This window comes from Trematomus bernacchii, unplaced genomic scaffold (genome assembly GCF_902827165.1).
Source record: "Trematomus bernacchii unplaced genomic scaffold, fTreBer1.1, whole genome shotgun sequence".
In the NCBI taxonomy this organism is placed as follows: Eukaryota; Metazoa; Chordata; class Actinopteri; order Perciformes; family Nototheniidae; genus Trematomus; species Trematomus bernacchii.
This window is the reverse complement of record NW_022987588.1, coordinates 4,058,975-4,080,130: the sequence shown is the minus strand read 5'-3', so window position 1 is coordinate 4,080,130 and position 21,156 is coordinate 4,058,975. Positions and strand designations below refer to the sequence as shown.

The window sequence follows — 21,156 nt, the reverse complement described above, 5'->3', positions numbered from 1 at the left end:
TTTCGCCTGCCGTCTGTCTGCAGACTTGTCAAAGCATTAATTCATGGTTTTTACTAACCGGTATCAGTATGTTGTTACTTCGGCATCATTTTGAAACGTGTATTACAATTAAATCACGGTCAAATATGTCCATCTTGTTGTAGTTGTAGCCCCCTTGCCAGCGATTCTCTCTCAAGTTTAGCATACTCAGCCTCGTTGTCTCTGGCCCTCGACCCACAATTTTATGAGGCCAGAAAAACTGTGAATTAGGACCCGCCGGCCGGTACTAGGCCAAGTGGAAACGCAACCAAAAACGGGCCGCTGACGTCACAGCCCTCTTAAACCGTGCTCCGCGCTGTAGTGGAAACGCGCCATTAGTGGCGCTGTAGTCTGCCACAAAAGCAGCGAAGAAGACTTCCCGCGCATGGTTGCCATGGTTGCCCTTCTGTTTATTCTCCGCTGTGACTCTTTTTCTCCCTCCCCGAGGCAAGCGTTTGCTCCTGCTGCTGTAATTCAATGCAATCCCTCCCCGTCGAGGCAAGCACTGTAATTCTCTCCGGTTAGTCCACCAGCAGATGACAAACACCCACCTCTCCGCCTCTTCCAAGGAACGAGGGGACCGTGCGGCAGAGTTTCAGTTAGGTTTTTTTTCGCCGGTCAAGATGTCCGTTAAAGTTTAAATCTTCCGGACAAAATTAGAAAAGTGCCGGTCAAAGGTCTTCTATGTTATTTATTGAGCTTTAAAACAAATGAATAACGACTCTATATAATAATATAATACAACACGGAGGATGGAGATCCCCCCCCTCTTCTGACAGCCCAGCAGCTGATCAGAGCACGCTCCCCTCTCCTGCAGGGGGGCGTGGTCAGCTGCAGCTCACAGAATCAGCCCCCTGCAAAAACAGGGCTGGAAAGAGCAAAATGGAGCGAAATGAGGCATGGCTAAAATGCAGGATCTGTTTGGTATTTTGAAAAAATATATATATTTATATACTTTATATAGTATGGCCCTACAATATATTGTTCAAATATAGCATGATAGGTCCACTTTAAATTGATCAGTGTTACGCCCCACCTTTAAAATGGCCCTATGGGGCTAACAAAATTCCACCACTGACCCAAATAGAACACGAAAGACACCTTTAAAATCATCAAATCCATAGGATTTATTATAACAACACATCAAAGGTTTAATTATCCATCCTAGGATGAGAAGCAGAAACACAGCAGTCCCCACCAAAGGCCTCTCTGCACTGGAGCTTTTAAGCATTCCTTCTCCAGGTGCACCTCGTCTGCACCTCGTTACAGCAATGCAGCACACCTGGGTAGAGGAACCAAAGGGAAAAAGAAACAGGCAATACAAACAGCCGTAACAATCAGTAACACTACTTGGTAGAGGCTGTATGCCACATACATTCATGAACATCTGTGTTGAGTGCAATTTTAACAAAAATAATGTCTTTGTTATGTGTTTCTTTAATGAAAACAAATAAAATACGTAATAGATAAATGATATACATTTGTTGTATTCGTACAGTTATTTTACACTTAAACATAGCTGTATGTCTTAAGTGTGAAAGAGTGGAACTGTCTATCCAGTATGAGTTTCCTCACGGCACCATTTTGCGGGACACTTTTTGCAGAAAGAAGCCGCGGATTTGATTATTTGATTTTACGCAGCTAGCAAGCTAGTACGAACTGTTTTGTTCATAGTTTTGTACACTGCGTTCTTCTCTCTTAGAATGACACATTTTTAAAAGTCAGAGCAATAAAAAGGAAAATCAAAAATGAATCTCGACAGACTCCGAAAGCGAGTTCGGGCGTACATTGATCAGGTAAGAATTATCATGTATTTCTGACTTTCTGTGTTGCTAGCTAAATGCTAGCTTGAGAGCAAACCTGGCGTCAATAGTAACGAACATTCATAGCTGGACTGCCTGGCTAACTTTAGCTATCACCCGGCTAAACACAACAACATATATTTGAGTAACTCTTGCCTTTTTTGTTGTGTGTTTGTTTACAGCAACAGTATCAAAGTGCTCTGTTTTGGGCCGACAAGATAGCGTCCCTGTCTCACGGTAAGTAAGTGCAGTTATTGCTGTGTGACTAGCAAGCATAGCAGACTTAACCTACCGATGTGTCAGCTAAAGTTGCAATGCTAATGAGACTAGCGGTTTATAAAGACATTATTCCTGTTTTCCTGTAATTGTAACGAGCGGTAAATAGACTGTATATTAATGGCAGATAATACAGTAGCTTGTCAACGGCTGTGATGATTTTGGTGTAGCCTGTCAGTGATGAAGCAGAGGTGGAAGAAGTACTTGAGTAGAAGTAGCAGAGTGTAGTAGTACTATGTTAAAAGTAAAAGTCTTATTGCAAATGTTACTCATGTACAAAAGTATTAGCATCAACATATACTTAAATTCCGAAAGTAATAGCGAACATTATGCAGATTGACCCATTTTCTAATAATATCCATTCTGTTTTAATTATATTTATTCATGCATTAATGTGTTTATTAAAGCTAGTTTTAATTACTTTGCAGGGTAGCTTGTGGATTTACTCCTAGGTGTGTTTAAAGTCTTATTTAAGTGTTGAATATATAAACATAATTAATCCCAATCTGCAAAGTAACTAAAGTTATACAAAAAATGTAGTGGGTTTAAAAGTACACGATTTACCTCTTGATTATAATGGGGCAGAAATACGAAGTAGCAAAACATTTAAATCCTCAAGTAAAGAACAAGTATCTCAAAATTGTACTTAAGTAGTGTACTTGAGTAAATGTACTTAGTTACTTTACACCACTGTTAATAAGACTAGCGGTTTATAGAGACATCATTACTGTTTTGCTTTCATTGTCACAAGCTAGTTTGACAATGTCTGTGATGTTTTGGTGTCAGGGATGACTATACTATCAGAAATGTAATACCCTGCCTCTTTGTACCTCCTCCAGAGGATCCCCAGGATATCTACTGGCTAGCTCAGTGCCTTTACTTGACCTCACAGTACCACAGAGCCTCCCATGCCCTCCGATCTCGAAAACTTGACAAGGTAATGTGGGTTATGTGTGTGTTCTTTCTCAATGAGTGAGTGATACGTTTAATATTAATGACACAAATCAACATATGGAGGATTGTACCCAGTTCAGTCCCATGTCTAAAATAACATTTGTCTTCTCTTACACAGTTGTACGGAGCTTGTCAGTATCTTGCCGCTAGATGCCATGTAAGTACCTCAAAAGTAGATGTTTAAGTTCTCAGCCTTCTTCTACATTGCATTATATAACTCAAAGAAACCTAGTTATTTTCCATGCTTAAAAGTATCTTACTCTTTTGTCTAGTATGCTGCCAAAGAGTTCCAGCAGGCCTTGGATATCCTGGACGCAGAGGAGCTGGCTAGTAAGAGGCTGCTGGACAGGAGCGTGAAAGAGGGCAGCGGGACACCAGAGTCAGCCAAGGACTGGGACATGTCCCCTGCCTCTGTAAGTCTCATCTGCCACTGAACGAAACATGTATTGAGTGCAGTCTGGATGTGTGCAGTCCAATTAGATTATACATTTTGGACTTGGGTTTTGTTTGTCAGTGTTGCAGGATCGAATCATAATCCTCAGAATTGTTCTTTTCATCACCTCTCGTCTTTTTCTAATACTGTTTAAATCTGTTAGTGCATTTATGTAGCTATACTCTGTCAGTTCATTTCTTTGACTGGGTTGACACTATAGCCATATTTATTCCACAAACACTCCAACCACAGCTGGTGATGTAATAGCCACTTGTGACATAATTGCTTTTTTAGTTCAACATCAGATTTTTTTACGAGGTCTTGCTCTAGATGAGGGCATGTGCAATCATTATAACTACACTGAAGTGCAGCACATGTAATTTTTAGCAGGCAAGTTATGTGACATAATGTTGGCAAAAAATACCCTCCATGTCATTAAATGAGAATCACTGCCTCATCCCAGCCTTGGTAATGCTATGGAGTTGTTGGAGCTTTGAAACTATATACAGCTATGAGTTATTTTATATACATTTACAAAAGACTCTTTCTGTTATCCATGTTTTTCCTCTGTAATATTTCAGATCAGCAGCTCCATCAGCCTCCTGCGGGGTAAAATCTATGATGCCATGGACAACAGACCACTGGCCACCTCCAGCTACAAAGAGGCCTTGAAACTGGATGTGTACTGCTTTGAAGCCTTTGACCTTTTAACGTCCCACCACATGTTGACCGCTCAGGAAGGTGAGGCAGATCTGTGGCCAGCATGTGCACAGACATATTCAAGTTCTACCAATATGTGCCCTTTGTTATCATTGCAAGAACTTGTAAAATGACGGTATATGAGAAATGTGTTGTTATTTTTTCAATAGAGAAAGACTTCCTTGACTCACTTCCTCTGAGTCAACAATGCACTGAGGAAGAGGAGGAGCTGTTACACTTCCTATTTGAGAATAAGTTAAAGAAGGTAGGGGGCTCTGCATTCAGTTTTTTGTATATTATTTTATATCACCTGTGATGATTAATTAATTATAGCAAAAGGCAGATATATATTTTTCTTTTCAATTCATCTTAAGAAAAGACAAAAACACATTCATTGCAATGCATTCGTCCTACCCCCTTCCATTCATCTCATTCTTGACCTTGCTTTATTTCCTTTTCCACGTCCTCAGATCTAGACCTACCCCCTTTCATTCATCTCATATATCTGCCTTTTTCTTGACCTTGCTTTATTTCCTTTTCCACGTCCTCCCATCTAGACCCTGCCCCCACCTAGCACACACACATGCATAATTAAACACACGTGCTCTCCTTCCCATTGCAGTATAACAAGCCCAGTGATCTGGTGGTGCCAGAGATGGTCAATGGTCTTCAGGACAACTTGGATGTAGTGGTGTCTCTTGCTGAGAGGCATTATTATAACTGTGATTTCAAGATGTGCTACAAACTCACATCAACGTAAGTGTCTTCAGATTTACTCTGTTTGTTGCTGATCTTTGCATGTTGACTGAAAATAATGTAGCCGACGCATAGCTCACCTAGTAGTGCGGCGGCCCATGTATAGGGACTTAGTTCCAAGACCCAGGTTCGCATCAGGCCATTTACTCTGTCTCCCCTTTCACTTGTTATACATCGCTTTGGATAAAACATTAGCTAAATGCAATGTAATGCAATGTAATGTAATGTAATGTAGCGATCCATAGTAAGTTCCTGCGAAAATGTGGGGCCTACCCATTCAATATAACATCAAATATTGTAACATCACACAATGGGAATAATTCACAGCTCTACACAGTGTGCAGCCTAATTTAATGAGCATCTTTGTAAAGAGTTGTATTTTAACAGTCAAACCAAAATGGGTTATAAATGATGCCCTTTGTGTGCAGTACAACATTGTGAAATACAATAAGGTTAACAATCCCATCATGCAGCTCTCTTTTTGTATTTCAGGGTGATGGTTAAAGACCCGTTCCATGCCAACTGTTTACCAGTCCACATAGGAACACTTGTGGAGCTTGGAAAATCAAATGGTAAACATATATCTCTCCTTGCTTCTTGCATAAAGAATGTTTAGTTTAGTTATTGCACCATCTGGCAGTATAATAGTTAATTGATCAGTTTCAAGCTTTTTTGCGTTTTTTTTCCCGCAGAGTTGTTTTACCTCTCACACAAACTTGTAGACTTGTATCCCAACAACCCAGTAAGTGTTGCAGCCACATCACCACACATCTATTTTCCTTTTGATATCATTTCCAGTGTTTAATAACCAAATCCTCATTAGGTATCCTGGTTTGCTGTCGGGTGCTACTATCTCATGGTCGGCCATAAAAACGAACATGCTCGCCGGTACCTCAGGTATGCATTAAAACACTGAAAAGGAAGTAATTCCTGTTTGAGACAGCATTGCAGGCTCTTTATGTTGAAGTGCAGTTATATATATATATATATATATATATTGGGTATGGTATGTCTCCTATAGTAAAGCCACCACGCTGGAGAGGACGTATGGTCCTGCTTGGATCGCCTATGGCCATTCATTTGCAGTAGAGAGTGAGCATGACCAAGCCATGGCCGCCTACTTCACTGCTGCACAGCTGATGAAAGGGTAAGCACATTAGGCTTTATAAATACATTTCTTTTTTTTGTTATACTAGGAAAGCCCATATCACATAAATGAACGTCAATGGAGTCAAGCATATGATGTCATTTGAAAAGTTATGAGAAGCGGAGTTATTTTTGTCTGTGTTGAAGAGCAGGCACAGACTATTAAGACAATTAAAGTGCACCTATCATGCTATTTTTAGGCAATAGCATAGGTCTCAGATATAAAAATATATAAAAAACATGTCTATGAAGTGTTTTGCTCAAAATACCAAACAGACCACCCATTCTAGCCATGCCTCATATCCCTCTATTTCACTTCCTGTTTCAAAAGTGCTGATTTTGGGTATAAAGCTTTAAAAAAATAAAAAAGGAGGGGGCTGAGCTCATGCGGAACCCGGCAGCTACTGTCTAAACTAAATACTGCCGTGATGAAACGACATATCATGGATTATTTCTGAAACAGTATGGAGCTCAAAGGCTTTCTCTCTTGCCGGTTATACCACAAGGTGAGTTCCTTTTTTATTTCCTGCTTCTTCACACACATGCTCAGTACAGGTTAGCTCTGAGTGTTAGCGATGCTAATGTAAACACCGACCATATTACGTCCAAAACAGTCTGGCATTGTTTCTGATAGCAACTTTCTGATAGTGCCGTGGGTCCACATTTCCGATATTACGTCATATCGGATGCAAATCTGGATCAGCTCCGTTGTAACCCCGTTTTTAGAGATTTGGGTACGGAGGAAAAGAGAGAGGGTTTTATTTTCTGACGCTGCGTGAGTTCCCCGACACACCGGGGACACATATTTATGTATAAAAGACATCAAAAAGTGCACCTTGCCACAACTGATATTCTGATTTTTTTTTTTTTTTTTAAACTAAAAACATCCAACAGTGTTAGATGCAGCCCATCGCTCAGCAACAGCTCATCTGTTCTAAATGTGCCGTTAGAAATATATAGCTTTAAGTAATTGTTGCTACTTCTCAATTTACTTTCACTAAACAATAAAATAGGAATGCATCTGGTCTTGTTTAATGTGTCCGGCTCTCTCTCATGCAGGTGTCACCTACCCATGCTTTACATTGGCCTGGAGTACGGTCTGACCAACAACTCCAAGCTGGCGGAGCGTTTCTTCAGCCAGGCTCTCAGTATCGCTCCTGAGGACCCGTTCGTCATACACGAGGTGGCAGTGGTTGCCTTTCAGAATGGAGAGTGAGTCATGCAGCCACAAACAAACAATAACACGTAGGCCTTCAGTTTGACAAAGGTAGCATTATTGGTAGCAATGACAGAGCCTTATAGGGTCAGATCACAAAGGACTTGTATAACTTTTTTCATATAACCTCAATCGTATCTAAACTTGCATATCATCTTAGCTTGATTTGTCTGGGTTCGCAAACTAAATGCCATTCACCTATATTAAATTGTGGTGGCAGCAAAAATGTCCAAGACGCATATTTTTTTCAGAATCAGATAAAAAGAATTCTGTAATTGTTTTTGCTTCTAAGGTACTGACACCTTGTATCTAGGATATACACACATTTAAATAACTCATAATGCACCTGATATTATTTATACACACATTGATTGTTTTTATTTATTTAAAAGATCGGATCTGCTGTAAGACTGTTTTTTACATCTGTTTTAGCTGGAAGACAGCAGAGAGGTTGTTTCTTGATGCGATGGAGAAGATCAAGGCCATAGGGAATGAGGTAACTGCTCATTTATTAAAATTAGAAAAATATAAATTACAACGGCTTGAAAACATAGCAGTTCTACGTTAGAAAATAATGTTTGCCTCTTTTACTATTTGTCTTTTAAATCTAAGGTCACTGTGGACAAATGGGAGCCTCTGTTAAACAACTTGGGTCATGTGTGTCGGAAATTGAAGTAAGTATGGAGCCCTTTTTTTTTTTTTTTGACAAAATGCTGGGTTGTTTACACTTTTAGGTTTGAATTTTTCTAAATGGAATTATGGATTTCAAGTTCTTTGAGTGTGCACATTCGCTATAGCACTAGTATGTAGGGCTGCTCAATTAATCGTATTTTAATCGCAATTACGATTTTGGCTTGCAACGATTATGAAAACTACATAATCGAAATAAAACGTTTAATTTATTTGTATTTATTTTGTATTGGTTTTTCAGTTGAATTATACTTAAAGTTCAGGGTAATCAACTGTTAAAAACATACTGTTCACATTTTATTTTTCAATAAATGGATGTTTTAAAAGTAAATGGATAATCGTTTTTAAAATCGTGATATCAATTATTGACCCAAATAAAAGAGATTATGATTTTTGCCATAATCGAGCAGCCCTACTAGTATGGAGGATAATTTTATCTCGAGTGGATTGTCAAAGAAGATTGCAGAGTGCGCTTTTCTCTAAAAAAAATTCATTCCCCTGCTTATCTCATTCTCCTTTACCTTCTTCCTACAAACTATTTTCAGATATGTTCTATCGCAATCATTCAGCGTAGGTAGGACCCTCATTTAAAATTCATGAAAAGACCCTTTAATAAATTATGCATAGGCACCACTCAATAGATATAAGAGGCTTGCAGAATGTGGGCCACACAAGTGGTTGTTTTGAAAGGTTGGGATAGGTTTTATAAGGAGGCTTTCATCCTCACAAAGAGAATGCCTTATATAGGTTGTTGGTGCGCCTTTCAAACATCCATGTTGTTATTCAATTTCCATTCGTCATTATGCTAACCACAGCTGCACATGTGCTGTGTGAAAACGTTGTGTTGCAGTTATTACTGAAGATAAATATCAACTCAAAGAATCTAGATGTTTAGAAACCATTTTTTTAATTAGATTTAGCAGATGAAGAGTTCTCACTATGTTTTTCAAAATGATAATAACTACAGTAGTTTGAAATGTACAAATGTATGTTTTTTTTATAGCTGATGCTATTACATTTCTTGTCTCTAGATGGCATACAGAACCTGTTTATCATCAAGCTGTATCTGTTGACATTTCCTCACTATATGTTCTCCTGGAAAACGTAATGATGGAGTTTAAATATAATATTTGGTTAAATGTATTTTGTGATATGTACGCAAACATGATTTTCTGTTGAATCTGTTGATGTGGACTCTGTATATTGTGCGGTTTGTGTAGAAAGTACGAGCGGGCGCTGGAGTACCACCGCCAGGCGCTGGTGTTAATCCCTCAGCACGCCTCCACCTACTCTGCCATAGGATACGTGCACAGCCTTATGGGAGACTTCGAGAGCGCTATCGACTACTTTCATACGGTAAAGTGCCTTTTTCTCCAGTCTTTAAGGGGTTTGTTTCCCACTTAAAACCTTCAGCAATGTGTATTTAAACCACTGCCTAAATAGAGGATGGTTGTCAGTTGAGGTTTGATATAGAGAGGCGAAGTCCCTCCCTTTCCGGGGGAGCTCCATGGGACCTTATTTCGGAAAAATTATGTATTGAAGTCAATGGGGAGAGAAAGATTATCTTTCGATCCCGTTTGAATTGTGCCACGAATTACACATATGATGTTTGTCAATTTTAAAAGATAATTTTGCAAGTCAAAAAAATAAAAATGTGTCGTAAAACTGTGAAGTAACACTTTTTTGAGTGTGAAACCGCTCAATGAACTACATCTCCCGTCTCGCACCACACACCAAGACGGCCATCACGTTGGCACATTTCACTTCTTTCTTTCAGAATGAGGCGAAAAGTATTAAACGAGGTGAAAATCACTACAAGTCTGGGCATGTTGAGAGCTGTACATACACACAAGGAGAGTTAGTCGGTTCCCTTTCTAGTTGCGTATTTTTCATAGTCTTATGACAAACTGACTTTTTTGACATGGAAATTATATTTTAAGATTGACAAACATCATATGTGTAATTCATGGCACAATTCATACGGGATCGAAAGATAATCTTTCTCTCTCCATTGACTCTCTATAAGAAGGCAAGAAGGAGTTGCCATAGAAACAGAATTTATGAAGGAGGCATAGTGGAGTGTCGTTAAAGGTCAATGTGTTGAATAGCGAGCTTTCTTTTGTAAACACAAACAAACACAAGATCAGCTTTAATATCAATGAAATAAACATTGCAAGTGCAGATTAAATAAACTCCAACTTTACAAAGTTTAAATGAATATAAAGCCAGAATAGAGACATATTTTGTTTAGTATTTTTAGTTTTTTATAATGTTTTTGGGTTGTCCATCCATCCCATTCTCATAAACTCCATATCTAATGAACATCTGGAAGGAATTGTTTCAATTTGGAATAATTGTCAAATAAATGACTAATTTAGATATGGTGGTCAAAGGTCAAGGCTACCGTGACCTCATAAAAGAAGTGTGTGGCCATAACTGAAAAATGCAAGTCTTCATTTTAACAATGCACACAAATGTCTGATGGAATAAAATGGGATGGCATTTTGGAAAGACATGACATCCAAACTGCAACATGACTGGTTGGTGGGCGAATATCTCTGTCAGTAATGTAACTATTTATGTACCAAATGCTTAAAGTGTTTTGGTTTCTTTCTGTGCAGGCACTTGGACTGAAAAGGGACGACACTTTCTCTGTGACGATGCTCGGCCACTGTATTGAGATGTACATTGGTGACACAGATGCCTATTTAGGTAGGATACAGCTACACTGCCTTACAGTGAAGTTGTTTTTTTAATCTTTGAACATTTTTTATTTAAGTCTAAGTTACATTTTTCATTATCTTATCCCATGGGTTTTTAAGGCAACATTCTTCGTTCATTGAAAATATTCAAATATCTGTTCTGAAACACCTGCAGAAAGGTTAGGTCTGTAAAACAATGTGTTGTTATTTGTTTCCACGAAGGCACAGACATCAATGACAAGGTGCGATGCAACTTGAACTTTACAGCGCTGATGCTGAACACGTCGGAGTCCGGTGATAACCTCGCTACTCCGAGATCAGAAGGACCCAGCATCATGTCCTTGGAAACGCCACTGTCAAATCAGGACAAGATGATGCTGGAGACACCGCTGCGACTCTCTTTAACCCTCGAGTGCGACATGTACGAGAGCGACGTGATGTTAGAAACATTGTCAGACACCAGCACGTGATCTCATCCTGCCAGGAGGAGCTGTTTTAGCAACAGGTTGTTATAGGTACACATTCAAACCCAAGGACAACTATCAAATGTAAACTTTGGCGCCTGTCCTCCACCAAAGGTTTCCTGTGGATTCCCCCTCTTGTGCATTAAATATGGTGATAAAAACAGATAGAACATCCCTATGTGAACATAATGGGAATGAGTAAAAGTAGCTGAATTGTTATACAGCACCTGCTGTAGATCATAATACATTTGCTAGAATGCACTTTAAAGGGGGATTAACATGTGCCTTGGTTACGGGGTTGAGTGAAGACTGAAGACACTGGGAACATGTGGCCCTCTGACACTTGATTGAAAAAAGCAAACACAGCCAAACTCCTCACATCGAATCTAAAAGACTAAAAGTCACTTATTACTGCCTATGGCAGGACCCTCCATGTTGCTTAACCTGTGGATTTCCAAGTTGAATAAAGAGCCAGCTGAAAACAAGTAGTTTTTGGTGAAAACGATTATTGGTCATTCTTAAAATAAACCATGCATTTATCTTAATAGATTTAAGTGTATCTGTGTTTTGTGTTGAACAGAAAAAGTGGGTGATTTGTCAAACTTACAGAAAGCATGTTATACCAATAATGTTGGGAAATTAATAATTGTCTTCCTACCGTCATAATGATAACATTTCATTATGATACCGTGGGTTACATCTTTAGTGTCTGATTGAATGAGTTGCCACTAAATGTTTCAATTGTTGATATTAAGAAACAAGATTATGATTTTTCTAGTTTGATTTCTAGTAGGGGAGACCAGGGACAGTTGCAACACTTTTTGGGCTTTTCCCCAATAAGTAAAAAACCATTTACAATAGGATAGCCATTTTGCTATATTATACATTATCAATATGTCAGCTACTGAAACAATGTATTTAAGATGTTTTTATGAAATAAGTACAGGTTGGAAAATGTATTATTTTTTTTTTTTAAACTCAACTGTTACAACTGTCCTTGTGTACAGGGACAGTTGTAGCACATGCCAGGCACGGTTGTAACATGTTAATAACGGTTACCTTTTTTCACACTACATGACAACAAATAGGGAAAGCTGTCAAATTCTAAGGCAACAAGATTTGAATGGGGTTTCACACATCCTCCAACAAACAATGAACAGGATAACATAACACACACAGCATCATCCTCTGTGAAGGATTAAACTGTTCTCTGAGAGGTGCTTCTACCTTAATTATGTAGACCTACCTCCTTTGAGCTGAGACCATAGTATAAATCAGCTGCCTCCATCAGATAGTCTCTCAAAAGCATCTCCTGCTCTGTTGAGAACACCTTCTTTGGTGTCCAGTAGCCTACTCTTGGGGGTGTTTGTGATCCCTGACTCTCCAACCTCAGCCTCTTTGTATGGAACCGGTACAGGGTGACATGGCATATATCCAGGGACTTTGCCACTTCCCTGAATGATTTGCCCTTCTCAACTTCATTTGAGGCCCTTTGCAGCAGAGCAAGTGGCACTCCCCTGTCTGTCTTCCTCTTTCTGACATTTGGCATACTGTAAACACACACACACACTTTAGGCCTACTGTACAGTATTTTATTGTTTATTTTTACAGGGACAATGCACACCAATCAACAATACAACTGTATGCTTGAATGAACAATTGATCATTCAAGCAAATGTGCCATCATTGTAAATGTGCCATGTTACAACCGTCCCGTTACAACCGTCCCAGGACCACCAGTCTTGCTTTCACCCCCTGTGAAACTGCCTGATTGCTAGCTTGACCCATATTTAGCTAGTTATATTTGTAGCTTACAAAGCAGTGATTCTAATAATACTAGTTTGGATTCCTAGACATTTGAACTCAAGACAGTGTCCAAAAAATACATCGTATCATTTTAGTTAATATTTTACCTCAGAAACACACTTCTGCTGATATCTTACGCGAGAAATTCAAACGTGGCTCCTTTTTTTCTCAGCGATCTGACCATCTATCTGTGCATGTGCAGAGTGAGTTTCATCACTCTAGCTTGTTTGTGATTGGAGATATTGAAGGTGTTACAACCAACCCGTGTTGCAACTACCTGGTCTCCCCTACTTGTGTAAATGTCATGATGTAGATGCTGAGTTCCTTTTTCATGATATTTGCCTGCATAAAACATAGTTATTAGTTATAGAGTTAAAGAATTGCAGAGTATAATTGACAGTTGTTAGGCATTGAATACATTTCTGATACGACTTCTTTGCTGAAAGAAAAGTTATAAAATGTGAAACAGAATGTCCCCTTTACTGCCTAGCACTGCAGAGAAACGTGTAGACAGACCCATCCTCCCTAATGTAATGCACCGGTTTAGAGGAGGGGTTAGGGTCCCTCACAACTCCCCTACATCCCTCCCTTGACATTAACAGGTTAGATACAATGCTATTCTGTTTGCCTCCCGGACATTATCCCAATGGAGAGCTTCTGTAGTAACTTCAGGAGAGATGGGCTGTACTCCCTCTAAATCGGCCGTCATTTACAGCCAAGACAAGGTGTGCCGGGACCTGGACACCTGCTCCACCTTCGTCCCCAGCCTGAAGAGCTCCGTGTCCACACCAGAGAGACCTCGGCTGGGTTTGGAAACCAGCAATGGCAGGCAAACTTACCTCAGTGGTGAGTTTATAAAACCAATTCCCTTGAACAGGTGACAAAGATGTGCACCATGCTCGGAGTTAGGCAGCTAACTCCGAGCATGGTTGGTGGTCCAGATGTTGTCTTCTGTGGGCTCAAGGGGGGGGGGGGGGGGGGGGGGACTATTCGCTCCAAATGTACTTTGACAAATTAACGTCCCATTTTTCCATTTGTAAAGATATTTTGTTAAACTTTTTTGGTGTCCCTCAGTTCCCTGTCGAAGTGTCCACACGCGGTCCGTCAGCCTTTCCTCCACCCCTGAGTGCTGGGGCTCTTCCCCCCCGGGCAGCTCGCTCTCTGCGGGTCCGATCAGCGTGAAGCCCCGCTGCCAGACCCCGGAGCCGCACGGTGCCTGCTCCGACCTACAGTGACTCTTGGACATTACATTAAGATGAAACCACAGTGTAGTTCTACTTGTGTGGTGTATTATAAACCTATCAGCTTTTATTCAGATATGCAGCGGAGGTAACGTAAAAATATTCTGATAGCTGATACATGTTTTTACATTTAAGCTGTTCTAAAGTAAGAGATTTTTGTATTTAAAAAAAAATGTATGAGCAAAACGTGGTGTCCTTGGTGCTTGATTTGGTTGAAATTAACATGTAGCTTTTTACAATGCTAATATTTCCATAGGTTATGAACTTTGTAGATAGTGGTGGAAAGTAACATAATTATGATATGCTTATACTTCCAGGCTTACTTTACATTAATATTCCGCCAACTCTACATTGACTTTACTTAGATTCTAAATGAAACAATGTACTGAACTCCTTTACATGTATTTTACTGTTTTAGTTTTTATTTATTTCATTTAGATTGAAATTTAAGATTACATGAAGACAATATGTAGACTATTATCACACGTAAAGATAAGACTTTAAAGCTAGCATGTAAAGTGATAAAACCATCCCCACCAACCAGCTTTAAAGAAGTGATAGGCCTACTTGCAATAACTTGAGGTTATTATCCATCAATATGATAAACATTATTCATAAATAGACGGTTTTCTTTGAGACCTATACATTGACACAAATATTAGTCTTGTCCCTAAACGCAACTTGTGCTGTGTTGCATGTATGTGTGGTTATCCTAGAAGCTATATGGCCACAGAACATAATATAAAAGCTGTCTGACTCGCCGCACTCGCGATATTTCTACACTCTCGCGAGAACACAGCGGCTTTACACGGGCGAGAGGGAGATGGAGAGAAATGAGGTCTGAAAAGGACCAAATGACCGTGGGCAAGGAGAAAAGCGTCGTGGAGATACAGTTTAGAGACATCCCAAGAGAGCAGGAAAACATTCCTGGAAACCTGAAGCAGAAAGAAGAGAAGAAAGAGGTTTTTACCAAGGTGGGTAGCCGAGCGTTTACGATGTGTCGCATTGTTTACGCTGTGTGGAAAACAGAAATGGAGGGAGGTGGGATCCTTTCAGCACCGCGGACAGCGACAGGAGGAGGAAGGACTACACTCCCAACCTGTCAGCTAGACCTATAATATCATAGTACATTTCACAATCCTCTCAGACTTTATATAATGTAAACACTGGCTAGATAAGCTATGGTCTATAACACAACATTGTACGTCTTGTTATCGCTGTTATTGACTCAAATCCATATTTTCTGCTTAGTTTAGAGTTGCCAAGCTGCAGTGTAAATCTCATAATGCTGAAAATAACAATCATATCTTTAGCATGTATTAGGCTATGCTGTAAATTGGCCTACTATTGTCTGTGCATATTTTTTCTGTGTGCATTTGAGTGTTACATGTTATTCTGTTTCAGGACACTTAGTATCTCTTGAATTTTGGTATCACCATTAGAATTCAAAATAAACTTCAGGTGGTTAGAATAATACATGTCTACATACATACAAGCATGAGTTTGTTATTGCTGGCACATCAATAGGTCAGAGCGGTAAGGGTACTCATGAAGTTCAGTATTGCACTTCCAAAACACACTGTTTAAAAATAATGGTGAATAATAAAGCAGCAGTATGTCTGAGTCCAGTTTTTAAAATGCTGCAACCTACACTTGATTACAGGTCGTGATTCGAAGGCTTCCACCAAACCTGTCAAAGGACCAGCTAGAGGAACAGCTCAGTCCCCTTCCGTCCTACGACTATTTTGAGTTCTTTCCAGCTGACCAAAGGTAATCATGATTTTTTCCTAGCAACAAATACCTTAGACCAAACTTGTGCCTAGGATAACCAAACGTGTTGCCTTTGCCCTTTACATGATAATATATGACTTCACCTTCTTTGTCTTTCTCTTTTTCAACAGTCTCTATCCCCACTTGTTCTCCAGAGCATATATTAATTTTAAAATCCCGGAAGATATCCTTCTGTTCAGGGACCGATTTGATGGCTACGTCTTCATTGACAACAAGGGTATTTAGCTTTGTTTGAACTCAGTAACACTTTGGTGGCCATTAAGGGCAGCACATAGGGCGAGATATTCTGCTAAATGAAATCAAAACAAAGATGTGTTTGTTTTACAGCTACAGGCTAAATGTTACGGGCCGTGAGATGGCGTAAGAGCTTTTGTTGCCATTGTTACCATTTGATTGCTGGTCTGTTAAATGACGAGCTGCCTTTTTATTTCAATATTTACCCAGGACAAGAGTACCCTGCAGTGGTGGAGTTTGCCCCCTTTCAGAAAATCTCAAAGAAGAAGCTAAAAAAGAAAGATGCCAAAACCGGAAGCATTGAAGAAGGTAGAGAAATACAAAGCTTGATCCGTCATTAAAACATGCCCTGATATACAGTGCAGTAGACATTATATTCAGTGTTTTATTATAATATTAATGCATGGATTTATGACATAGTGAAAATCAATTCTTGAATCTTTGAATATCACATTCTCAGACCCAGAATATAGGCGGTTCTTGGAGAATTACTCCTGTGATGAGGAGAAGTCTATGGCCAACCCTGAGACTCTGCTGGGAGAGATAGAGGCCAAGACCAGAGAGCTCATAGGTACAGTACCACATTTACTAAGATTCAGGTATATACATTTTACAGCGTTGGTTTACCTACGCTGTAAAAATGTATTATCTCTTACACACGGCATCTATTGCACGTCTGTCCGTCCTGGGAGAGGGATCCCTCCTCTGTTGCTCTCCCTGAGGTTTCTCCCATTTTTCCCCTTTAAACTGTGGGTTTTTTCTCCGGAAGTTTTTCCTTGTACGATGTAAGGGTCTAAGGACAGAGGGTGTCGTTTTCTCATACTGATATTCTGCACAAACTGTGCTGTTGTATTTGCTGTAAAGTGTCCTTACTGTAAGGTCATTATTATATGTACAGCACTTTGGCTCGACCAAAAATCGTTTTAAAAATGTGCTATATAAATAAAAGTTGATTTGATTTGATTTGATTTGAAGTCAGAAAGATACTGGACCTCAGTTAACTAATCTTCATTATTACCCCTTGTATTGACTTCAGCCAAACGGACAACACCGCTGTTGGAATACATCAAAAATAAGAAAATTGAGAAACAGGTAAGAAATGAAAAATGCTTATATTGAAACTGATGACCTACAAATTGCTTTGTTCTTCTCTAATGTGCCAAATGTGTCCCAACAGAGAATAAGAGAGGAGAAGAGAGAGGAGCGGAGGAGAAGAGAGCTCGAAAAGAAACGGCAAAGAGAGGAGGAAAAGAGAAAGCGAAGAGAGGAGGAGAGACGCAAACGGAAAGAGGCAGAGAAGCAGAGGAAACTGTCTGATAAAGACATTAAAATCAAGGTAATGCTTCATCATGAAAATCAATGGTTTTGATACCTGTTTTTCCTTGTTGTTTGGAGTATATTTGCAAAGTTATTGGTGTATTTATGAAAGTTTTCCTGTATTATCTCCATATGTAGCTCCTTAAGAAGAGTGACAGGGACGATGACGTGGATTCAGACCGGATGAAGGACAAAAGTGACATTGGGGAGACAGACAGATGCAAATGGGAGAAAGCCGGAGGACAAATGAAGTCAAAGGACCCCAAAGAAAAGTAAGGATTGTTTGGGCACAGTCTGAGATTCCCCCTATTTCAAAATGTGTTACCACTTAATATTTGTGTTGTTAAACCCCTGAATACAACCTCTCTTGTATAGGTACAAAGAGTGCAAACACATAATTGTATCTTTATTTTAAGGTAGAAAAAATCATCATACACATTAGCGTAAAGTGTAACCAAGAATTCCGATAACAGCTGTGTTTGTGTAACAATTATATAAAGGGGTGTGTGTGTGTGTGTGTAATGCCCCCTCTGAACACTAGAGGTCAACCTGAGAGCGACAAGGAGCAGAGAGAGCAGCACGGCCGCAGGCAGAGAGAAAAGGACCATCGGGGGAAAGATGAAGAGAGGAAACGACAGAGGCACCACTATGAGTTTGACAAGTTTATGCGCCGCAAAGATGAGACAAAATGGGGGAAGGGCTACTGCCAAGACAGAGCCAAGAAAGAGGGGCACCATCATGGCTATTCTTACTGCCCTGATGGTGGAGACAAACTGGGGAAGGAGGACAGGGAGGACGTGGGTAACAGGAAGGAACGCCTCCGAAACAAGGTGAGCGAGAAGGTGAGCATGAGAACCCTACTTTTTTTTCATTCATGATGTTAACATTCAACTGTGTTTCAGATGTTTGTTGAAATGTGTATTTTGTTTACTTACAGATAATAATCGTCAGCTCAGAAAAATCATGTTTCAATACTTTCAGTGCATTTGTGTCATATAAAGATGTTGTTCAGGCCTGACAAATAGATGACCCAGATAGAGCACTTGTAATAACCAAACCACATTACAAACAGCTTTCTAGTAACCGTATTTCTTTAATGTCATGTGAACAGGAAAGAGTTTTCCAGTTACAATGACATTAGGTTTGAAAGCCGTGAGATGCAGGGTCTGATTCGTGCCGTCAGTGTTTCTGTGTGGAGTTCTTCCTGTGTTTATAAAAGTTTCCTCCAGGTGCTGCAGACTCCCACCACAGAACAAAAACATGCAAATAAGGTAAATAGTGAAACACAAAATTGCTAGTAAGGATAATGGCATGTTTGTGTGTATATCTGTGTTTTGGCTGTATAAGATGTATTAGTGTTAATCTTTCAGTGTGGCGTGACTGATATACATGAACAATACATCATACAGATCAGACCATTATAATTAAACAAAGGCTTAGTTAAGAATGTATTAATCAGTTCATCATTATTCTACCTCTTTGTTCACTGACTGATATACATACAGAAGTGCATTTGAACCGTGAAAAGGGTATTGTCTGTCCCTGCTGCTAGCCCAGTGCATGCTGGGATATTACGCAGAGTGGAGTAGGTGGAACATAATGCAGGAGACTTCAGGCAAAAGGAACTTTATCTGAAACAACTTAATATCCAGAATCGGCTAGGCAAAAAAGAACCTTTTGATACGACACACACACACACACGCACACACGCACGCACGCACGCACGCACGCACGCACGCACACACACACACACACACACACACACACACACACACACACACACACAGGTACAAATAAAATCCTACATTAAAAGGTGGGAATCATTTCTAAATAAAACCAGAAACAGATAAGCCTAAAACTGCGATTGTGACCGATTGTGATACACGTTAAAAGAATAAGCAGGGAGACAAGAGAGATACATGATTAAATACATATATACATGTTGATTTATATATTCCAAATGTGTGCTGCTAGTCTCTCCCATGTCTCTGCTCTCTTGTCTCCCTGCAGGACCGTCCCGCCATGCAGCTCTATCAGCCGGGCGCACGCAACAGGAAGCGCATGAGCTCGGCTGGAAAAGGCTACGACTGCATCGCTGTGGGACACTCACCGGAGCCCGGGACGGAACACTGCTACGAGGCTGTCCCCATGGCAACAGGGCTGGAGAAGGGGTACGAGAAAAGCAAAGAGGAACAGTGAGCACGATGGATGTTTCAAAAAGAACAATTATTCAGCCTAAGTTGATGGGGACAGGTTTGACAGGTCATCAATGAGCTTTTAAATGACATGAACTGCATTGAGGGAGAAAGGCACTTGAAAAGCCTTTTTACTTGAGTAAGATGTAACAGAGTTCAGAGCTTTTAATGTTGGTTAAGGTTTCTGTTTTGCTGTTTAGCATGAACATTGTTAATACACAATACATATTTTATCTCCGTGTTTAGTCTGTCTAAGAATCCTTGGTATAAAGCATGTCAACAATACAACAACGAACACATAATAACAGTTACCTTTATGATAGCACAACAGCCATTGTCATACAGTAATACCACTATGTTGAAATGTTGTGATATGAGGCAGCTCACCTGTGATATCCATCAACAATTTTCCTGCTGAAAACATTACCTCATCCTCTGCAACTGATCGTGTTACTGAGCCTTTGTAGACTTCTCCGAACCTGGATGTTTTTAATACATTTTATCAAAATTAAATATAACGCAAGTAAATCTTACAAATAATGGATGTAGAAAATTCCACAGATGAAATCCTGTGTTTATTTTTTTTTGTGTAAAGTTGAGCGAATGAGAGGGAATAAGAGTTGTTATTGATAAGAAAAGGAAACTGTTTTCCCGCCTTTTCCTAGTTTTTATGTGTCTTAATACATTTGGGCAATCATATATTACGGTGTTATCCAACAGAGACAGAATTGTTTTGTGAGCTCTAAGCTTTGTACATGATCACCAATGAGCCAAGAAGAACACAATCTCAAAATTGAGATGAAGCGTTTAGAAAATTAATTATGAGCAATTATGACACAGATAAATAAAAAAATACATTTTCTATGCTGTGTGCATGGTTTTCTATTCACTCTGTCAAGTAAAGGTGTATTGAAAAGCCACAAATATTGATAAAGTAATGTGTCTGGTTTCCAAGCCTAATATTATTTTTGCATATGACCTAACAGCTACAATAAAACTCTTGTTCCGTTATAAGAGATTTGATCAGTGTTTCTGTTTTAACGGACGCTCTCTGACTGTTTGGGTGAGGCAGCATTTTCTTCAGCAATGTCCTTATTATGAATTAAAAAATGATAGATATGAGTCACTTGTACTTGACATGACTACACAGCAGTATCTCAGCTTTAGTGGGTGTGTACTTTAAATGTTCATACTTGTTACGAGACAATGATTTTGTATTGCACATAACTCTAACAGCATCTGTGACACTGTCACCCACATAAAGCAGAACTATCGTAATCAACAGGAAGCCACTTCCATAACAGCTAAACCGGTGAAACGTATCAACACCGGCTTGTACTGTACTATTGTGTGATTACTAGTATGTGTGACTTTGAGTATTTAAAAGCCTTTATTCTTGGTTATACAATTAAATCT

At 39.6% G+C, this 21,156-nt stretch overlaps 2 protein-coding genes across 4 annotated transcripts; both read left to right on the top strand.

The window, feature by feature from the left end:
• The first annotated feature begins 1,577 nt into the window (after positions 1–1,577).
• cdc16 (cell division cycle 16 homolog (S. cerevisiae)) lies at positions 1,578–11,661 on the top strand. Its single transcript, XM_034128487.1, has 18 exons — positions 1,578–1,814; positions 2,003–2,057; positions 2,936–3,033; positions 3,169–3,207; positions 3,323–3,463; positions 4,065–4,224; positions 4,353–4,447; positions 4,805–4,938; positions 5,431–5,510; positions 5,631–5,680; positions 5,762–5,835; positions 5,960–6,085; positions 7,144–7,296; positions 7,733–7,796; positions 7,913–7,974; positions 9,211–9,346; positions 10,612–10,702; positions 10,915–11,661. The coding sequence occupies exons 1-18, from the start codon at positions 1,767–1,769 to the stop codon at positions 11,160–11,162; spliced, it is 1,854 nt and encodes a 617-aa protein (XP_033984378.1). The 5' UTR covers positions 1,578–1,766; the 3' UTR covers positions 11,163–11,661.
• Positions 11,662–14,998: 3,337 nt separating this feature from the next.
• upf3a (UPF3A regulator of nonsense mediated mRNA decay) lies at positions 14,999–20,602 on the top strand. Of its 3 annotated transcripts, none has more exons than XM_034128484.1 (11): positions 14,999–15,177; positions 15,867–15,973; positions 16,105–16,211; positions 16,439–16,537; positions 16,689–16,799; positions 17,265–17,320; positions 17,406–17,564; positions 17,684–17,817; positions 18,087–18,375; positions 18,775–18,816; positions 19,556–20,602. In XM_034128484.1, the coding sequence occupies exons 1-11, from the start codon at positions 15,037–15,039 to the stop codon at positions 19,742–19,744; spliced, it is 1,434 nt and encodes a 477-aa protein (XP_033984375.1). In that variant the 5' UTR covers positions 14,999–15,036; the 3' UTR covers positions 19,745–20,602. The 3 variants fall into 3 exon arrangements, with proteins under 3 accessions (XP_033984375.1, XP_033984374.1, XP_033984377.1); XM_034128483.1 differs by having other exon boundaries at positions 18,087–18,387; XM_034128486.1 differs by lacking the exon at positions 18,775–18,816 and having other exon boundaries at positions 18,087–18,387.
• The last annotated feature ends 554 nt before the right edge of the window (positions 20,603–21,156 follow it).